This window comes from Solea senegalensis, linkage group LG9 (assembly GCF_019176455.1).
Source record: "Solea senegalensis isolate Sse05_10M linkage group LG9, IFAPA_SoseM_1, whole genome shotgun sequence".
Classification (NCBI taxonomy): domain Eukaryota; kingdom Metazoa; phylum Chordata; class Actinopteri; order Pleuronectiformes; family Soleidae; genus Solea; species Solea senegalensis.
This window is the reverse complement of record NC_058029.1, coordinates 10,055,648-10,076,951: the sequence shown is the minus strand read 5'-3', so window position 1 is coordinate 10,076,951 and position 21,304 is coordinate 10,055,648. Positions and strand designations below refer to the sequence as shown.

General features: G+C 42.6%; 1 protein-coding gene across 2 annotated transcripts; it reads left to right on the top strand.

Annotated features, from left to right (window-relative positions):
• The first annotated feature begins 337 nt into the window (after window positions 1-337).
• Window positions 338-21,003, top strand: mms22l (MMS22-like, DNA repair protein). 2 transcript variants are annotated; one of them, XM_044034560.1, is made up of 26 exons: window positions 338-474; window positions 3,608-3,799; window positions 3,926-4,051; window positions 4,247-4,299; window positions 4,848-4,935; window positions 5,039-5,216; window positions 6,405-6,498; window positions 6,636-6,766; window positions 6,977-7,090; window positions 7,190-7,366; window positions 8,478-8,540; window positions 8,648-8,767; window positions 9,445-9,680; window positions 11,667-11,883; window positions 11,987-12,276; window positions 15,574-15,755; window positions 16,076-16,226; window positions 17,029-17,168; window positions 17,341-17,483; window positions 17,837-17,993; window positions 18,147-18,292; window positions 18,460-18,671; window positions 18,868-19,034; window positions 19,985-20,081; window positions 20,208-20,375; window positions 20,551-21,003. In XM_044034560.1, exons 2-26 carry the CDS (start codon window positions 3,627-3,629, stop codon window positions 20,624-20,626), a joined length of 3,699 nt encoding a protein of 1,232 aa, XP_043890495.1. In that variant the 5' UTR covers window positions 338-474; window positions 3,608-3,626; the 3' UTR covers window positions 20,627-21,003. The 2 variants fall into 2 exon arrangements, with proteins under 2 accessions (XP_043890495.1, XP_043890493.1); XM_044034558.1 differs by lacking the exon at window positions 338-474 and adding an exon at window positions 1,240-1,473.
• Window positions 21,004-21,304: the final 301 nt, after the last annotated feature.

The window sequence follows — 21,304 nt, the reverse complement described above, 5'->3', positions numbered from 1 at the left end:
TCTGAACATCATCATGAATACTGTTATTGCATATCATGATGGAAGTAGGTAATGTGATTTTAAGCTCACCTCAACTGAACAGTTGGCCCCCAGGTCATTTCAGTTTGAGACTAACCTGTCCTACACCCTTTTAAACACTGAGATAGAATTACTGCCTTCTACAAAAAAAAAGATTTTGTTGTTATTTCTGTTTTTGTGCATATTTAGCTGCCTAAACATATTATTTATGTTCAAATAAACAAGCTAAATGTAGCCCAAGTGCATCAAAGCTACATGTGTGAGAGAGAAGGGAGGGGGGAACGAAGTGAAACAGGATCAAACCTAACTCCCTCCTCCATGAAGGTTACTACACAGGAAGGATTGAATGGGTTTGTAGTGTAGGAACAGAAATGAAAAGCACTCACATCTCCCATCCAGACGACAGCGCCTTCACGCAGACAGACAAACTGCCTCCTGATGGAAGCAGAACACGAGGTCGGTGCATTATGTCAAAGAAAGACACCTCCGACGCGTCCATTTTTATTGTCTCGCCGCTGGTTCCTGGTTGTAAAACGTGCAAATGTGAGCATGTAAATGCGTGTATCAGTGCATCTCCAGCACTGGACAAGTGTAACGACGTGTGAGTAAGTCGACAAAACGAGCTCTTCCGTGGAATGGTGTGGCGGAAAAGGGGGTTTTCTTTTTGTAAAGATGTGAAAATGCATTAGGATGCAAGAAATGGTGTGTTGAAGAGAGGGGCTGTGGGGAGACGCGAATCTGCATATGGTAATCAGAGTTTGCGAGGATAAAAAAAAATCGGTTTAAACCGCTGGGTGACAACTGTTTAACTTACAATTCCTCCCAAAACACACATGCGCACACACACATACATGTCCCCAGGACAGGTGCAATGTATATTGAATCTGCTCTCTCAAATGACTTACTTTTTTACTCATTATTTAATTTTATTAACTGACTATTTATTGTGTTTTGCTGCTATTTGTCTGTAGAAACACATTTTACACAACAAGAATCCTAATCTAATAAACTTTATTCTTAACTTTATTTAAACAAACAACAACAGTTTGTATGTACAACAAGAAGTCTAAACTTCTAAAACTAAAGATCAAAGAGGGAAAGTAGACGCAATAGGGGGAAAAACTTCAATAAATTGAATATGTTGTAGTTTTTTGTGTTTTTGTACAGTGGAAGACATTGTCTTTTTTTTAAATTACTTTTTCAGGATTCAATTCTGAGTTGTCGAAACAAAACAACGATTCAGGAAGCTCGTTACAGCGACTCCTCTTGTTACTTCCGTGTGGATGACGCCTCGTGACCACGCCCACCAAGCAACTTCCGACCACTAATCGTGGTGCGCGCATGCGTCCAGTGAGCGCGCGGGAGATACTGAACAGCTCGAATTATGATTATTATCTGTGTGAAACTTGTTTATATCTACGGACTATAACACGACACGGGAGGACGAAATACAAGGTTTGTCAGTGTTTTAGCAACGTTTATGTTTCCGGACATGTCGCTGTGTGTGCAACTGCCTTAAAGATACAGGAAGAAGGTATAATTTAAAGAGGTAGCAAACAAAACTAGCAGGCTTTTGTATAACAGCCGTGCTGTGTTGACGTGAGAACACGAAAAGTCGAAAATTACCTCACTGAATTACTGTATGCTGTATTGTGCATGAACTGTAGTGACAGCCTCACTTACCTCACTTATAAGGTACTGTCATTTTAGGTTTCCTAGTTTTATTATCCAATGCTGCTGCGCCTGGTATTTGTTTTTGAACTGTTGTCATGAAACATGAACAGCAATTAGTCAGATTTAATAGTTATTTATTGCTAAATGTGTCCTGACATAGTGTGTCCTGTTTAACATAAAATATAATACCATTTCTATTTGCTGGCACATTATTGTTTTGTGTATTGTGTTACTGTGTATAGACACATTATTACACAGGTAATTTGAATTGTGAAGTTCCTTTGGTTTTACACTAACTATGCACTTTATTAAGAAAACAATTCTTGAGGTGAACACATTGATTATGTCGATTTTAAAACAATCAGAATTGGCCAGTTATAGTTTATTTAATGTGCATATTACGATTTCACATTTTTTCTCAGAAACTGCTGCCTGGTGTACTTAAACTTATTTTTTTCCTTCTAATGTTTATTTTATGAGGTTTAGTTTCTTGGTAACTAATTCTAGTTTGTAATATTTAATTGACACATTGATTTAAATACAATCTAAGTGTAAGAACATATTTGTCAATCACGTAGCTATTCTCCACATTTTAGTTCCCTTTACTGTCAAAACACCCTCAGTTCTTCATGGCATTGATTCTACAACGTATAACGTTGAAACGTATTCCCACTCTCCAATTGTACGTCTTCTCAGAGATGTTCTAACATATATACATATGTGTGTATATATATGTATATATATACATATACATATATATATGTGTATATGTATGTATATGTATATATATATGTATACATATATATGTATACATATATATGTATATATGTATGTACGTATATATGTATACATATATATAAAAATAAATCTGGTGATGACTGTGGAGGACACTGAACTTATGTATGTTGATAAAACCAGGGAACTCTCACTTAGTGACATGATGGTGCATTACCATGCTGGAAGTTGCTACTGGAAGATGGTAAACTGTGGACATAAAGAGAGGAACATAGTCAGCAACAATACTCAAATAGGCTGCGTTAGTCAAAACTGTGCCATGAAACATTCCCTGGACCATTACACCACTACCACCACCGCCGCCAGTCTGGACCACTGTCACAAGCCGCATTTGGTCCATAGATTCTTGTTGTTGAAGCCAAATTCTGATTCTACCATCTGTAGCCTCAGCAGAAATCTATTAGACCAGGATACATTTCAACATTCTTCAACTGTCCAGCTTTGTAAATTCTATGTCCACTGCAATTTCAGATTTTTGTTCTTGAGTCACAGTAGCCTTTCTGTCAGCTTTCACCAGTCCTCGATTAAAAAGGTGTTTGTTTTTTGTTCTGCAGAATATGCCCATGCTAGTTTATGAAGCTCCACACATGTGTTTGCATGTTTTTAACGAACTGCAGTCACACATGTAGCTTTATGGATAATTTCATGAATACCCAAGTGTGCCGGTGTTCCCACTTAAGTGTGCAAATATACTTTGCAGTTCATTATATGTCTAGCCAGAACTAAGGCAGTGTAATACAACAGTCAATGTAATAGTCTCTCTTCATGAAGATTTTAATGTTTGGTTTCTTTTTCAATATTTTTTTTTACAACTGTTTTAATTTTGTAGGTTGTACAGACGGGAGTTTCTGTGCATTCTCTCCTCTTCCTCTTCTTTCCGTCATATGAATGAAATAGTCGAAATAATTGGAAGACCTGTTAGTTCAACATTGCCACAGAAATTATTCTAAAATAGTAACTGAAGATATAAACGTCAGGAAGGTAGAAATGGTTGCAGAATGTTAAATATGAACTGTGATGTGTTAGCTGGGTTTGTCAAACAAACTGACATTTGAATGTACACATCATATGTGTTGTGTAATAGTCTTAATCATCACACATCATTCTTTTCTTGTTAAAGGTGAGTCTGCACTGACAAGATGGCGGATGATTTCAGCCAATCCCTCACCCCGCCAGTATCCCCCTTTGCAGCAGACAATCTCTGTGAGCTGACCCCTGCCCAGCCGCCTTGTTTTTGCTGCTCTGAAACAAAAGATGACCCCACTGGAGCATTATCCACAGAGGGATATGCTGCTGGAGGCTCACTTAAGCGGTATATAAATATATGTATCTTTGTACCGATATCCAAAATTAAAGTCAATTGAGTGGCAGTAGAAGTCTCATCAGCAGAGATATTTTAGTATACTAAGTCTTAACTGTGAATTTGTCCTGTCATTAGGCTGCTATTGCATCTTGACCCTGCCCCTGCAGAGTATGAGACTGACACAGTGGAGATTTTTGGTTTTCCCTGGGTAACAGAGACAGCACTAGTGGAAACGACCAAGGTTCTCTTTGGTCTGTTTAGGTAAGTCAAGATGTAAAACTAATGTCAGTAAAGTGAACCTTTTAGAATAAAAACTTTCCATGCTATAACTATCCTAATCTGAAGGTTCTTTCTGAGAATGAGAGAGCTAAGTGAGCAAATTTGTGTTTGAGTAAATGTCCACTGTGGATCTTTCATGCATACGTCCTCAGTCTTGTTTGCTCTGTTATATTTCAGACAAAAGGTTTACAGATTGGAGACCTTGGTGCAGTCGAGTTCACATGATTTTGGTAAGCCCTTATATGTATGCAATTCCTGGTCCAATAATCAGTCTCTTTAATTTGAGGATTATGTTCACTGTAAGTCACTATTTGCTATTTGAGTATTGGCACAGGTAAAGTCTCTAGTGCATATGGGTTGGGTTCTCATTTTGAGCTGGAAATTAATTTTAGCATCTTTCTTCATTTGAACTGAAATGTGAATTAAACATTAGAACCTTGATTGGTGAGTCAGTTGGACACAGTACGTGCATATGAGGGATTAAGTAGCATTAACTGATGGCTCTCATTACGACCAAAGTTTCAGGTCAGGGTTATTAGAAAACATTCAGCAAAGTTTGAATATTGTTACTAATGTGTAATAAATTATTTATTTATCTTGTTTACTGACAGCAAGTCCTACCAATAATATGCTTCCTAGAGTTAGAACGCTAGAAGTACAATAAAATATTCCGATAATGGGCTCACTCTTTGCATTTGTGTCATGTCTCATATCTGATGCAGTGGGTTTGTTTTACATGAGAATGAATAATGCCCACAACATCCATTATATATCTCAGGTCAAGCTGGCAACCTCCACTATGAAGCAGAAGACCTCAGGCAACAATGTGTCTCATTTCTTCAGTTTGTCAAAGTCTTTGTGTACAGGTAAGTCTTTGGATCAAATGTCAAATTTCCTCCCACTCATTTCATTTTTTTATGTCAATACATTTAAAACGTCCTGCATTTATCTGCCTTTGTATCTATTCAGATATCTGGAACCTTCCAGCTCCCTGGACACATGTCCATCTCACCCCTATGAGGAACTGGAAGCTCAGCTCCCCTCTGCTCTTTTGGAGGAGCTGTTTGGCATCACTCTCCTCATAGGACGGCTCAAAGACCTGCCTGCCAACGCTCAGAGTGCCTTTACTATAAAGAACCAAGGAAAGGTACAAGTGAACAACGTACAGCCTCGAGCACATACTCCCCTTGAGCATTTTAATGAATGATTTAAATTAAAGCATTTAAATAAAGGCAAGACAAATGAATAACAAACAAAATTAAGCATTTGCTACATCACAATAAAAAAGTAGCTCTTGTTAAACTGAAACAAGTTAAAAAAAAAAGTTAAGAATTATGTGTGAACTTATCGACTACCACCTATCTTTACAGTAAATGGCTGTGGCAGTGGGGCTTGGTTAGAGCGACGGCTGCTGGAGGAAAGGAAGGAGTGGCTCAGCCGGTGATCAGACAGCTGGACAGAATCAGGTAATTAGTCAGCTATATAAGCATGTTTGTAACCTGGTTCTGGTCTCTTGCAGTAGGCTGGGTCCTCACACGGACACACAGAGAGAGAGAGAGAGACGGAGAGACACCGAGACACACAGAGACACAGAGACACAGAGAGTCAGAACGGCGCAGCGCAGGAGAGCGCTGACACACCAGCCACAGCTGACTTATTATGTTTTGTTTGGTTGATTATTTTCAGTTACAATAAACCGGTATATTTGCTCCCTCAACGCCGCCTCCTCGTCCTTCCCGAACCCCAGTGAGTGGGAAAAGCTCACAGTGGCGCCTGAACAGGGACACATGGAAGGACGAGGAGGCGGCGTTGAGGGAGCAAATATACCGGTTTATTGTAACTGAAAATAATCAACCAAACAAAACATAATAAGTCAGCTGTGGCTGGTGTGTCAGCGCTCTCCTGCGCTGCGCCGTTCTGACTCTCTGTGTCTCTGTGTCTCTGTGTGTCTCGGTGTCTCTCCGTCTCTCTCTCTCTCTCTGTGTGTCCGTGTGAGGACCCAGCCTACTGCAAGAGACCAGAACCAGGTTACAAACATGCTTATATAGCTGACTAATTACCTGATTCTGTCCAGCTGTCTGATCACCGGCTGAGCCACTCCTTCCTTTCCTCCAGCAGCCGTCGCTCTAACCAAGCCCCACTGCCACAATGGCGTATGTTTACATAAGCACATAAGTGAATGTAACACATCAGGCTTTAGGTAGGCAATAGAAAGAGATGCAACAATAGCAAAGGAAATATAATACAACTTTAAATTTCCGTTGCCATTAACAAAGGTGATTTTTCTGCGACTGATATGACTGCTCTTGACTTAATTCTCTGCTTTCCTTCACAGATTTTTCCTCCCTCATGGCATTTGTTACACCTCCATCTCGACATCCACTGGTCAGTCTTGGAGATCCTTCACCTACTTGCTTACAAGATGCAAGGTTCGTGCATGTGTGTCATCTCCTTGCACCAGACAGCTAATTCAAAATGAAGATGTAAAAATGTGTCATGTGGTTTGATTGTTGTTGTATTGTTATCATGGAGGTTTTTATGCTATTTTACCTGCTCCTCTCCGTAGGCCAGGTGGTGTATGCCCACCAATTTGTGAACCTGACAGGAGAGAACCTGACTGATGCCAGTCTGTTTGAAGAACACCTGTGCAGTCTGTTGTGTGATCTTACTGGTCTGGCCATAGGCAAATACAGCAAGGTAGGCAGCTGGCCAAAAAACATTACACTTGACTGTTGAGATACATCCATGACATGATTTGTATTTTTTGGTTATTAGTAGTAGAAAGTCTGCAGCTGACTATACAACAGTGAGTCACTGGTTGGTAGAAACTGGATGGCAACTTTATGCACCAAAACCATTTATTTGCAGTTGGGAGCTTACTATGTACACAATTCTGATGGTTTTTAGGCAAGGCCTACAGAGGCTCTGAGCAGCCATCACTACCTTTGCTCTTGCACCAAAGAACTGTGGGTCCTGCTCATGCACCTTCTGGAGCACAGGAATAAAGTATTACACACACAGGTACTGCATCCACAATACATCCAAGTGTAAAAACACACAATAGAATATGACTCTTTCCATGATAAATGCACTAACACATGTTTCCTGCTGTCCTTCCAGTCTTTTTGGAGCTACATGAACTTGCTGTTGAGGCCACTGGTGTCAGGGAAGCCTGCAGCAGAACAGTTCACTGGCCTCCCCACCCACTGTAAAGACCCTCTGGGATTCACATGGTGGCTGGTCACTCATTTAGGAATGTTAGGCCAGTATAGTCGCAATGGAACCGCCCAGAAGGAGGTAAGAGTCTGAAAAAAATAATAGATAATACCTGGCCAGCAGTAAGTTTATCACTGGATTACCACTTTTGTAAAACTGCATCTCTAACTAGGAAGTCTGGGAATTGACCCCAAGGGCTGAGTCATACTTACTGCATTCTGCCACTGTGGAGAGACATTTCGCATTTCCCCATGTGCAGCCCGTGGCTCAGTTCATGCGTTAACGAGGCCCCGTGTCAGTCTAATGTTACATTTTAGTAGCAGTGGACTTGCTCATACAACCTCAAGCAAGTGACTTTACAGGTTGCTGTCCTCTTCATTATCTCTTTGACCAAACAAGAGTGTGCCACCAACTGGACTGTGCTGTGCTTGAGGGAGCATGCGCAGTCTGCATGGAATCAAACTGTTGTTTGTGCACGGTCCACATGAACCACTGCAGAAATGGGTGGATGATGAAATTGACGTCGAACAGATCCTAGTGGATGTCTGTGCGGATGCTTTATGTATGACACAAGCCTAGGACTGAGCAATAATTGAAGAGTAACATGCTGTACATTGTGGTATGATTGTCTAACAAAGGTTCAGGCACTGTGCATAGACATACGCATAAGCTTGTTATTTTTGTCCATAAGGAATTTTAAAACCACAATGAATTTCACTGTGCAGCAAAACTTACTCTTTAATTATCTGACATTTTAATGCATTAATATCAACATCAGCCATTGTGAAACTTTATTCTATCATGATAAAAAATATTTGGCCATATTGAGCAGCCCTACCCAGGCCTAACCATTAATACTGTGACTTGATGTGACTTTAAATTTATCCAAAACACTAATATCACCAAAATATATTATGTTAATGCTTGCATCAACCCAAAATTTGAAAAGGTTTAATTTTAATTCAAGCAAACAGAAATGTAGTTTTAATGTAATAATTTATGTATATCTAGGCCTTTGAGGCTGCTAAAAAAAGTCACTTTGCAACTGATTTTTTTAACACTGGCCATGAGGCTGGTCTGTATTTTGTATTATAATTAGTATGATTAAAATGATTCATTCATTATTATAATTGTTTTAAAATGTTTTTTTTCTCTCCTTTATCTCCGTATCTCCTTTTTTATGCTCCCACAGAAACATCTGGATGATAACTGGACTTTTGTAGAAGAGTTGGTCAGGATCACTGTTAATCCTAAGGTCATTCCTACTTCCAACCTTTTTGATTGATTTCATTCATTTTTCATGTCTAGAAGTTATACTGAAGTATACTGTAGTAAATGTGCTTGTTACTTGTGTGACATCAGGGAGGTCTAGCAGAGGAGCAGGTGAGGATGCATGTCCACTGCTGCCTCAGTCTCTGTCTACTGTGGGGGCCGAGTACCAGCGCTGTCTCGACTCTTTGGGACTACTACAGCCGGAATCTGGTGAGGATATGCTTCAAGATGTTACTTGATGCTTTATTATATACGTTGGCAGTTGCACAAACCCTATGCATAACTGCTGCAATCAGACCATTTCTAACTTTATTTCGTAATATAACAAGCACTATAACAATTACTTGGCTTTCAGTGCTCTGCTTAGTTTTGTTGCTGTATATCTGTTCGCTTTACTTAAAGCTGTGACAGATAGTTTGATTGAAACGTATCTTTCTTTTCCACTGTGTTGGTTGCAGAGGCGACTCGATTTACGACAAAAAGTGACCATTATTCTGCATCCAAAATACTGCAGAAAATAAAGTTCACTCGGTTCCTATTGTGTCTTTCACCTTTCACAGCAAGGTTGCTCACTATGACACAACACCGACTCTAAGAAACCCTACCTATGTCCTTATTGGCATCTTACTACTACTGTGTCCTTCTGACAGTGACCAAACAGGAACTGCAAGGGACACAAAGGTTGTCTGGTTCCCCTTTAATGTTAGGAAGTCAGGCTCTTTCTTATTTCTAATAGACTTGATATCGTGATGCTTTTTTATTTATGACACAATTAATAATTCCTTTTCAAGTTTGGAAGGACTGTTCATGCAGCAATAGAAAAGTATTTATTCTAGGTTATTATCATGGCCTGTACAGTTGGGTGATTGTCTTTCCCTTCTCACCAGAACGCCTCATTCACTGTGCCCTGGCTTGGGATGTCTGGCCTGGGCACCCTGTGCAAGACACCGCTGGCTCTGTCGGAGCAGGCCCGCAGCTGCTGCTCCCCCTCTACCCTCTATTCCCCAGGACACACCCAGCTCTACCGCTCAGCCAACTCCTTCCACATCTTTCTTCGAGTGTTGGCCCTGTGCCTTGGTCAGGACAGGGCTGGTGGAGCCCCACAGAGACAGATCAAAGGAAGGTAAGGATGGAGAGAGTTTTGGAAGGCTTTGTACTTTACATTTGCTTCCACCAGGACAAGTAAGCCTCTCTCTCTCTCTCTCAGCCAGTCAAATCGACAACATATACATACAGGATTTTGGAGTGGCAACATGCAATGGAGGGTTTGACAGAAAATGACTACTAATCGAGACTAGGCTTTGTAAGAATAATTTTCCCCCCTTAATCTTCTAATGTGCTGTGATATGTGTGTGGAGGTGCGTACGTGCATGAATAGACAAACAATCTGTGTTTGCACACTATCATGCTTTTCAGTCTTGTTTGTGCTTGTGCCAGGTGCACTGCAGTCTCCCAGTGTGTCTTTGATATTTACTCAGACCCCCCAGTGGAGCAGGTGTCTCAGGAGTCAACCACCTGCTCTTCCAAACAGACCAGAGCCAAGGAGCTTCCTTCTGATGCACAGACACACTCTCACACACACTGCACCTGCTCCCTTAAGTAGAAACGTAAGAAAATAAGACAATAAAGATTATAGGTCGATGTGTACTGTACATCCAAGTAGAACATTGGACCATTCTATGTTCTAGACCGGCTGGGTGCCAGAGAGCAGCAGCCACAGATAAATCCGCCTAATGACTTCCCTCTGTCTGGAATGTGCTCAGTAGAACTGCAGACATGAGGGCTAATTAGCTAACGAGCGTGGCGGTTAATTCGCCTTAACAAAGCTGTGTTGGTTTCCAACACGAATAGTGGGGAGCTTGGGTGGCGGGGGCTGTAGGCAGTCTGGCAACGGCCAGGCTGGCCTGGGACTGATCCAGATTCCCCACTCCACCCTTCACCAAAACTATCACCACTGCCTCGTGCCTCCTCCTCTCATTCAGGAAGCGTGAGGCTTGTTGACTGTATCGCTATAAGGTCTCGGCAGTATTCCCACTCCTGGCCCGGCTCTGCGGGACACCTGCGAAAACCGCATTAATGGGATCGACGAGGAGCATGTTGATCTCCAAAGTAGGGAGATGGAAGCATCTGCTCGCCTAAGGAAAAAAAAAGAAAAGCTGTCGGGAATAAACAAACAGACACGCAGGTTAGGGGAACACAGAAAATCCCCACTTCTGGCTCCCAGTACGCTGCTTATATCTCTGCTACATATAACCCATTCATCTATTTAAATCTCCCCTTTCCTCACACAATGACTACACGCTTGGCCATCTTCTCCCTCCGTTTTCCTCTGTGGGTGTAACTAATCTGATTTTGGTTTTAACCCAGTCTTATCTCAATTCCTGTCTGGCTTTTCTCCACACCTTTATATCACTCATACTTCTTACGCTGAGCTTGTCTCAGGATGCTCACTATTAGTGTTTTGACCCCAACAGCAGCTCTACTCACCTGTGTGGTCTGCGTCTGTGTTTGGGAGGTGGTATGGAAAGGGGGAGGCTCCAGTATTATGTGTTTCCCTGCCAGGCGAGAAGGCTGCGAGCTGAATGTGTGGCTGTATGTGTGTGTGGTTTTATTGATCTCTCACTGGTGTTGCAGTAAATTGGTTTGGCTGTAGAGAGAGGGACCAAGCGCCTACTGCTGTGTGTCTGAGTGTCTCTGACATTTAACATGATCTTTAAAGGCATTTCTCCACAGTGCCCGCAGGATCTCACAGCGTGCTGGGTGGTTCTCTATTCTTCCTCCATCTATTGCACATACACACATACACACACGCACACAAGCACACCACACATTGGCTAGGCAGCCCAGCTTCTCCCCTGGAGCTGAGAGGCTGATGGAGACAGGTGGTGAGGTGCATGGTGGGGGTAGAAAGTTGTGTTTGTCAGTATTTAAAGTCAAAGGTTTGGTTTCAGGGGAGCAAATCACCTCTGATGAGTTGGTCAATTAAAAAAAGAAAACAACAAAACAGATTTAGTTATATTATAAACAGTGCACACTGACTCTAAGATGACCATTCCTTGTTTGTTTGTTGATTTTTTTTCTCTCTCAATTTTTTCATCTTTATCTCCAGGATTTACTCCAGGTTCTCCTCAAAGAAGATGCAGGAGTTGTCAGAGGCAGGCCTCATGAACTTCCTGCTGCTGTTTCTGGTGGTGGCCCGACAGATAGAGCTGGAAGATGTGGCCAGCAGAGCTTGTGAGTTGCTGGGCTTCCTTCCCTCTAACTGTCCTCCTGGGCACCGTACCCTTGTCTGGAGAGGGCAGCTGTCATTGTTGTTGTTGTTCCAGGTATGTTTTTTTTTTTTATCAGGAAAAACTTACACAAAACTTACAGTATATGCCAGTTTATTTAATTTGAATGTTCAATTTTCATCTTTTGTTCGTATTCAAGGAGAGGGGACTGGACGTTGGTGCCCAGGCTAGCTGGCTGGCTTCATCCTTTAATGACACTGCCAAAGAGTTCTACGACAAGACCACAGAAGTCTCCCGCAAACTTGCCCTCTGGGGGCCACTTGGCTCCTATCTGGATGGCGTGTCGGAGGTGTTTGAGATGAGCGCCAGTCTCAGCCTATCAGAGGAGAAGTTACTAAACGGAGGGTTTGATTGGTTGCTCCGTGCCTGCGGCCAGTCAGAGCTGAATTCTGCCCTGGGATTTCTGCAGTCTGTCCTCGCGCAGCTCAGGTGAGACAGCTGGTGTAAATAAGCATCAGCTCCCAGGTATCACATATCTTTCCTCAGATTTTCAGTGCATTCGCAGATGTTAAATCATTTCACACAAATGTTTCCTGGCCAAGGCCAAACATAGCTTTCGTTGCCAGAGGAGAGGAGGACAATTTCCTCTGTGTATTCCAACACGGTCCAGAGTCCACTCATTTCTCATACTGACAAAAGGTGGATTGTGCTGTCAGCAGGAGTAAGAGTCTATGAAGACCTTATGTTTAGCTGAGGCCCCTCTTAGTCTCAGTAGGCCTAGTGGCCTCCAGGTCACACTCACCAGGTGCTGCCCATCCTTGAGTAGAGTTACAGGCCCAAGAGACCCTGCATGGACCCTCCTGTGGTCCTGGGTATGGTGGTAGTGTTGTGGGCCTGTTGAGAGACTATGGTCAGTAGGGTGTCAGGATGGGTTCAGCTGTAGGACACAGGTGTTTGTTACATGAACGACCCCAGCAGAGGGTCAGAACGCCACGGCTGACACAGTGTCTGTTTATGTGGCGAGGTAGAGGCGGGAACAGAGGTGATAGAAGATGGAAGTCAGCTGAGACTGTAAGTTTATGAAGTGAGAAATGACGTGTGATCTTGTAGTGCACAGTAGATCCATCTAAATTAAATCTAATGGCAGGGAGTGTCACCTTGCTTCCCAGCCTTTTATTTTACAGTATCCCGTTGCTTTGTAATGAAGCATAACAATAGCAAGGAGTACAGTGTAACCAAAGGACACCACATATGCATGAGAAAGAGCACCAATGTTGAGAGGAAATGGAAATGCAAACACGAAAAAACATATTCAAATAAGGAAGAACACAAAAGAATTCAACAACAGTCGTACTTCAGAACCCTGGGGTGAGTTATGAGCTCGATTTGTTTTGGCACCAATGTAATGCTTGCCTGCACTTTACTTGCTGTACATAACCTGCTCTGAAGTTTTTGGATGGGTTTCTTCCCTCTATCAGGAATTTGGGGCTGTGCAGGTACTTTAATCCTTTTTTTTCACATACTGAGAAGAGCACTAAGAGATTGTACCTAAGCAAAGTCTGGCTAAAATGCTCTGTAATGCAGTGGAGTTCAGAGTTCTTTTAGGGTCATTACTACAAGTAACATATTTCTCATTATACATAGTAATTTGATCCATTATAAAATATGAAGAAAAAGACTAACTTTAATAAATTGTGCTAATGTTGAGAAAGACAAAGCAAGTTTTCTATACCAACTGTTTGTAAGCCAGTGCTGCAGTGACTCTGGCTTAGATATACTTATATATATATATCATAAAAACATATGTATATATGGTATTGCTGACTGTTAGTAAGCACTAATAGTTATGCAGCATCCACCACTTAGTACATTAAAAAGATGTTTTGAAATGCTAGAATAAGGACAGTGGCCTTCTCTCCGTTTTTAATGTTGGCGTATGATTGCTTTATTCTCCAGTGTATACATTATTTCCTCCCCACCTTGCATATACAAACCTACAATCCTGCCCACACACACACCAAAGGTGAAACACTAACCTAAGAGTACTCCGCTCTTATTCCGCTATTAACACTGGATCTGGTTATCTCTGCTAATTCCCAAACTTCCCATCACAGATCTTGGGGTTGGAGGGCACACATTTGCACATTAATGGCCAAGGAGTGCGAGAGAAGAAGAGAACTCCCAGAGGCGCACGCACTGTGTTATGGCCTGGACCACACTGACCCATTTAACCAGATAAAAAAAGAAATACCATGCTTCCTCTATCCAATCGGTCCCACCAAATTAAACATAATTCTTTGGCCTGGTAATTCTCGGCATGTCTTTGTGATTAATGCCTTTTCTGTGACACAATTAATGGGTAATTATGTAGCCTGGTAAATTTGGCCTGTGCATCATTATGTCTATTAAGAGCATGTGGAATCTGCACACATTAAGAGAATTATTCTGCCAATGGCTGAGACAGTGGAGGGTCCAAACATTTGTTCTTGATAGCCATTGTCGTGGTGGTGCTCAAGGCACGAAGCCAGTCTCAAGCATAATTCCTAAGTTTGATTCCTTCCCATGATCCTCTGCTGTGGGAGGTTGTGGGTGGCACTGCTTGATGTGATGAGCTGACATTGGCACACTCTGTTGGATCAGTTTTCACTGATAACAATTAATTCCCATCTCCTTGATTTGATAAAGTACAAGCCTCCTTGTGATGTGTCTTCCTATATGAAGATTAAGACAATTTACCAGATGTTGTGTCTTTATTTTCAAAGACAATGTTCTTTTGTCTATTGTGAAAAAGTTTGTAACCGTTACACCTGTACATTTTTTTTTAATAGTGCTGCTTAGATTATTTTTACAAAGAGAAAGTGGGTGTTTATTTGGTACACCCCGTTATCAGTCTGTCATTATGAGGATCCTAGGTGTCTGCATTTTAGCTGCAGCTGGGGAAAGGTTAAACAGGAACCGCAATGTTGTGTTGGTGTTGAGTGTGTGTGTTTGTGTGCCCGGTGTAAGAAGCTGCAGTGAGGAGGATTAAGTGGGGTCTCTGACGATGTCTTGTACAATGAGGGTTGATGGGTGTGAAAGGCTCATTCTGCAGTAGTAACGAGGCTAATGAATTCAGACTCTAATCGATTGTCTCAGCTCTCTCTGGATTAGATGCAACCTTGCTGGAAGGGAAGACACTGTTGAGGTGTGTGTATATGTGTGTGTATCATAAAAGTAGACTAGGGTGGTTGAGGATGGGATTGAATGGGGTGGGGGTTTGCTAGTTCCTCTGTCCTTTCCTCCTCTCCCTAGCGCACCTCAAACCGCACATCCCCACACCCCCATCTGGGCGTATGAGGGGGACAGGAGGATCATCTCCAGTCTAAATGAGATTACAGCTCCTTCAGCTGCTTATCTGGGCTAATGCCAGCCACTGTGGGGCTGCTGTAGCGGCTGGGGCCAGGGCCAGGGATGAGCCAGAAGAGCCAAAGTATAGTGTGTGTACAGGGGATCAGCATTAGCCTCCTCTCTATGGCTATAATATCCTCCTCTCCTTCCCCACCTCTGCTTTCATCCAGCTCCGTTCCATAGTGTAGCACACCACCGCACCAGTAATCCCCCAGGAGAGACGAGAAGGAAAACACATCAAGGAGTGGTGAAAGACAGAAACATGGGAGCAATAGGATTTGAGAAGAAAGAGGGTGGAGAAGAGGGGGGTGTGCATGTTGTACACAAGAGGGAGCATTATGTTTGGATTTTGCACGAGTTAGATTTGTTTATCTGCTCTGTGTGTCTGTGTCCTTCCAGACGTGTCCATCAACGTGGTGTCCAGTCAGCACCCACCTTGGCCTGGGCTCATGCCTCCACCAGTGTGGTGAAAGAGCGCCACCTAGCGGTAGCAGCGGCACTCTGGGCCCACTTCTTCCCCTTCCTGCGCAGCCTGCGCCTCTCACAGACTCCACCGGCACAGCTAGCAGATGCTGCTGCAGGTCAGTTTTACCCACTGGGAGTAAGAGAGACACCAAGCAGAGGGAAGATAGCAGGCGGTAGTGAGTCAAGATTTCGACTGACTTTTTGACAGCCAAGACTAATCATTTTGAGTAAATGTCATCATTTTACATAAAAAATAGAATAACAGAGAAGAGGCCAAGAGTAGGTAAGTGTGAGTCTAAAGTGGTTTTATTAATGTAAAGTTTCACAGTTTTTTACTTTACAAATACGTCCCGACACAAGTTTCATAGGTTGCACTTTCATCATTCATGTATTGACTTCCTAATTATTCACACAAACTTGATTTCATCTTCCTCAGGATTCACTCTGCTCGCCTTTGATTTGCCCAACTCTGCCCCCCAAGATCTCCAGCCCAACCCAGTCCAGTCCATTATGCAATGTTTTGCCTGGGACGACATGGTTCAACCGTCACTGGTGACTCGCTACCTTCCCCATCTGCTTCAAAACAGGTTTACTTACCCTCTTGTATCTACTCATTGTGGCTACACTCTGTCAATCACAAAGAATTTTTTTGGTCCATCACTCTGCAAAAATATCAGGTTATGATAGGTTGAGCCGACTGAGTCCGCTATCATGCTTTATCAAAATGTAGAAACTTGTTGTCCTGTACATACAAAATAAACAGTTACAAAAAAATGGTATCATAAAATAATGCCTCTAAACACAGTGAAAATTAAAATTAAATTAAAATTACACTCAATGTGAACAGGCAACTTGTCAGGTTGAACCCTAGATGTTTTCTTCATCACATGAGATTAAGGTGCTACACATGAATGTAAAGGCTTGAACAAGGACAGTGCCTGTATTTATTTTGGATACTTAGAAGCCTGCCAAGACGCCTCTTTCTGCGGTTTGAGCCGTTACCAGTTTAAATCATGTGAAGATTTAATTAAGTGGTTCCACACCTTAGATAGGAATTTTCACCTCCCTCCATTCTTTTAGACTCTTCATTAAAAACTGTTAGTCAACTCGGAGATGTAATTTTCAAGAGGCATGTACATTACATAAGTTTCAGAAACAAGTGGATTCCACTGTTCATGCGTTCAGGTATTATGCACTCGCTGTCAATTTAGTCACAGTGACATCAATGTAAGTGAACTCACTGTGTATGTTTCATATTATCCGACATACACTCTGCGCGCACATTGTTTTTTCTTTGTTTATTAGGAACTTGGCACTCAAATGTACACATGTAAACGCAAGAGTTGCTACGTGTCTCATAAGCTTTTTGGTGATTTCTGTCTTCTCCAGTGAGCTGGTCTCTTCACTAAGCAGTGATTATGGTGTTGGTGTTTCGGGATCGGCGCAGAGCCTGTCGGTGAGGGCCTGGTTCAGATGTGTTCTACAGCAGCACCTTTACAAGAACGCAGACGGGTCTGAAAGCAGAACAGGTACCATTAAGGAATAAATATCTACACACAACGTTTTTAACCTACAAATGACACCAATAAACCCCAAGGTCATAAATGTAACACTCCAGTGTATAATCCATTTTCAAATCTACAGATACATATAAAATCCATTCTTTTTGAATGCACAGTGTTTGTGTCCACGTGTTTCCAGGTCGCGCTGTGGATGAGCAGTTGTGTGAGCTGACCCGGCTCGTGCTGAGGCTCCCCGAAGTGGACAGTCTTCTACAGAGAGCTGGCCTCCAGCCCACAGGCACCAAGCTTGAGTCCACTTCAGCCCTGGAGATATTTATCAAGGTAACACGTGTTCACAGCTGACAGATCCACACTGGTATGTCAGTGATATCAGCACAAGTTATCCTTGTGTCTCGGTGTCACATGTTCACAGGAAGCAGTGGGTTTATTGTGACAGGATATAGTGTTGCTGTGGGAGACTTGGCCTGCCACAGCTGACAGCCTCACCTTTCTGTCCCTGAGATGAAGCACTTTCCAAAATATAATGTACTCGGCCTATCATAGTAAAATTAGGTGTGCATTACACATGATGTAGGCTTAGAATATCATTGATATATGCGGCCTCTGATACGGCAGCTTGCGTACACATGCAAAGGTTTCCTTGAATTTTCTTATCTGCTTCCTTATGCTGTCAGGCTGTAGGCCGCGTGTACAGCGGACTGCAGGTTTTGTCCGAGCGTTCAGCCATGGTCTCCAAAGCCCTGGACTACATCGGAGACATCATGAAACACATAAAACCTTCTTTGGTCAGCAAGAACCAAGAGGGACTGCAGCTGGCCTACTGGGCTGTGGGTAAGTTAAAAGCCTGTACACCTCAAGAACAAATCTCCTGTAGCTCTTTGTTTGTTGGATTTTACAGTGCAGCCCAGGTCCCAGACAGGAGTTATGAAATTGTTACAGGTGTGAAGCTCCTGTCTTTGAGTGTCTCTGTTCTGTGTTGTTCAGGCTGCATAGTGAAGCACTGGAGCCCCCTCCTGGCCACATCAAAAGCTCAGCAGCTTCTGTTTCGTATCGTGGATGGGATGCTGCTTCCACACAATCTCACGCAGCAGGACAGAGCCCTCAGGGAGAGCCTACCACTCTATCTACAGGTCAGAGGCAATATATATTGTACACTGAAACACCAGCACGTCATGGACAATCAGGACACACAGCAAGTGTAAAGGGGTTAGAGAAATCAAACCCCCTTTCATCTCTCATTCAGCTGTAATTTGTTCATATGTTTCCACTCTGACATTATTCATTTATTTTCCTGCAGGGTTTGTCAGTGGCTTCCAGTGTGTCCCAGTCGCAGGGTGTCTACCTGAAGCAGCAGCTCCGCTCTGTTACTCGCAGATATCTGGATCATTTCCTTCCTGCCTCACCTTCCATGGGCATCATCGCCAACCACCCAGTGCTTCTGAGTGCCTGCGAGGCCAGTTCAGTCACCCGGGGGGCATCACTGAGGAGAACCATCCTGGAGGTTCTTTGGTAGGTTGCCTAGAACTTGGGTGTATTTTTTAATAATTTAAGAACTCCTGTCCAGCAAACACAAAACAATATCCCATCATCACAGACGTAAACATCCTTGTTTTATGTCTTTTACTATGTTTTTACATAGATGTGCTTTATTTCTCAAAAACTATGCAAATTAGAACTGAAAGTAATTTGAAAAGTGTCCTTACAGTGAGAGCTTCCTGCAGTTCAAAGGTTATGCCCCTCCTCCTCGCCTGACATCCACTCTGACGTTCCTGTTGGAACTCCTGAGACGCAACAGTGACTCGGAACCCACCCTCCTTACTTTGCCCCTCCCCTCTCTGCTGCGCTGTGTAATGCTGGTCAGTGACACACAGGGTGAGTGACATTCACGCACACGTGGTCAATCACGAATTGGATTGGTCTTAGTTATTCTTTCCCAATGGAAGAATCAGATTAAATGTTCAAACCCCTAACTATTGTCACTGGTTTTAGCTAATCTGGACTGTAGACCATATATAAAGATGGACACAGTCTTCCGGTTGCAAAACTTACTCCTGTTTTCTTTTGAAGTCTTGAGATTTGTCAGTTTTTGCTACCTGAAAATTCACAGATGTCACCTGTAGCCAGGCACCTATGGGAGGAAACCAGCTGTCACTGTGTTGTGCTTTATTATCCAGTTTGCTCTAGCTTGAAACATAATTTACTAAATTGACAAATCATGTTCTAATGGAAAAAGGCCTGAAAACTAGCGATTAAGACAAAAATGTTTCCTCACATTGTAAATCATGTGAGAAGTCGAAGCTCTTTTTTTTTTCTTAAACATCCATTCAAATTATGCTGTTTGACCTTTTTTAGGCTTTTTATCCTACATTTTTTTCTGTCATCAAACCACTGCTAGACTTTGCCAGAGTCTGCATAGCTTTCTGAAAAGATAACTAGTATTCCAACTGTTGAAGATTTTTTTTTGTTATCTCAGTACTTCAGAGAACTGGGGTTAATTCCATAACCTAAATGTCTCACTGAACTTTTGTTTTAACCTCACTGATGTCTCGGAGAACTGAGGATAATTCCTTAATCTTGACGCCACTGCCTTCTCCCTTTGCTAGTGTAGCTGTTCTGTTTCCGTCAGTCGTTTTATAAAACACATCACACAAACAAACCACGGAGATAGCTAATAATAATTTGACATTGGTGCGAATGAAATGGCCATGTGTTTATATTGAAAGGGGTCCACACTTCAGCTTCACCGTACAGAAGAAAACATGTCTTAATAATGATCACTGATGTGTAGTCTAATGATAGCCGGGTCTTTTGTGTCTGTGCAGTGAGGAAAATAAGCACAGATGCTTTACAGCTTGTGGTGGAGCGATGTGCTGCTGCGTCTACAGACGGACCGTGTGACCAGATCATCGCTGTCTTACGGTAACCAACAATAACGCCTGAAATGGATGTGTGGCAATAAATATCCGAAGCGTAACTGTCCGTCTTGCATTTCGTTCGACTCTAATCTGTCTTTGCTTTCGCCGTGTGTCATCCCAATACTCCTAGGTCATTTGTGGAGGAGAATGAGGGAGTGTATGACCGGCAGGTGTACAGTGCCCTGGAGATAGTGGCTGTTTTAGATCCCACTGTGGTCCAAGCTCTCGTTCCCAGCCTGTCTCTCAGCCTGAGAAACACCGAACACAAGAGAGGACTGGGCAAGAACACCGCCTTAAGGTGAGCAAGAGCATGAATCATATCCTGGAGGCAACAAACGCTGCATCCACTGCCTGAGACTATTTTTAAGTTGTCTAGACAATAAACCAGTGTCCTGCGCTGATTTAGAAACACTAGCTGTCTGCTTCACCGAGTGTGCCCACTAACATGACTGACCTGTCTCTTTATCTGACAGGAGTGCATATAAGAAGTTGCTGTCGCTGCTCGGGGAGAGAGGACAGGTTGAAATAACCAGTTTGGAAGTGGACTAAAATAATTTTTGTTTTTACAAAAAAAGGAGGGGCAGCTGGCACCAGCTCAAAGAAATACTTGATTTGTTAATGAGAAAGGTGCATTACAATGAGGTGAGTGTTTTGCAAAAATCAGAGAATTTAGAGCATCTCATTTCTGTGATAATTAAAACAACTAACTACTGATAAACTACACTAGAAAGAAAACAGTATGGGTATGTGTAACTGATAGATTTACAAGGATTTCTTTGTTGCATGAGAGTACTGTGTTCCAATCATTGGCTGTGAAACCCTAATGCCCCTAGCTTGTATATAATGTACATATTGTAAAGAACATGCAGTTTTGCCTTTTGACAGATGTGTTATTAATGAAATAAAAATGTGACAGTAAACATGAATGTGCTCATACCTGTCAATATACCTTTTCGTCTCAGGCCGACAGTACAGGGAAGCGACGAGTGTGCAGTGAAGTGAGAACAGACTATTTGTACTTATGCCATAAGGTGCTGGATCTGTTTCTAGTCGCTTGGCACTCTGAATTACAGATTTGATGACAGTCGTGGGCGAGCCCAAAGAGTTCAGCAGGAAAGCGGAGGAGAAAAAAAAGTGAGTACAGGAGAGGAGCCATTTGTTCCAATTCTCTCTCTCTCTCTCTCTCTCTCTCCCTCTCTCGCCTCTTCTCAGCAGTCTCTCACAATC

Coding starts and splice junctions, on each gene's coding strand:
- mms22l (XM_044034560.1), top strand. CDS start 3,627: ATGGCGGATGATTTCAGCCAATCCCTCACCCCGCCAGTATCCCCCTTT. Junction 6,767..6,976: donor CCATAGGCAAATACAGCAAG/GTAGGCAGCTGG, acceptor GATGGTTTTTAG/GCAAGGCCTACAGAGGCTCT. Junction 19,035..19,984: donor GCTGGTCAGTGACACACAGG/GTGAGTGACATT, acceptor GTGTCTGTGCAG/TGAGGAAAATAAGCACAGAT.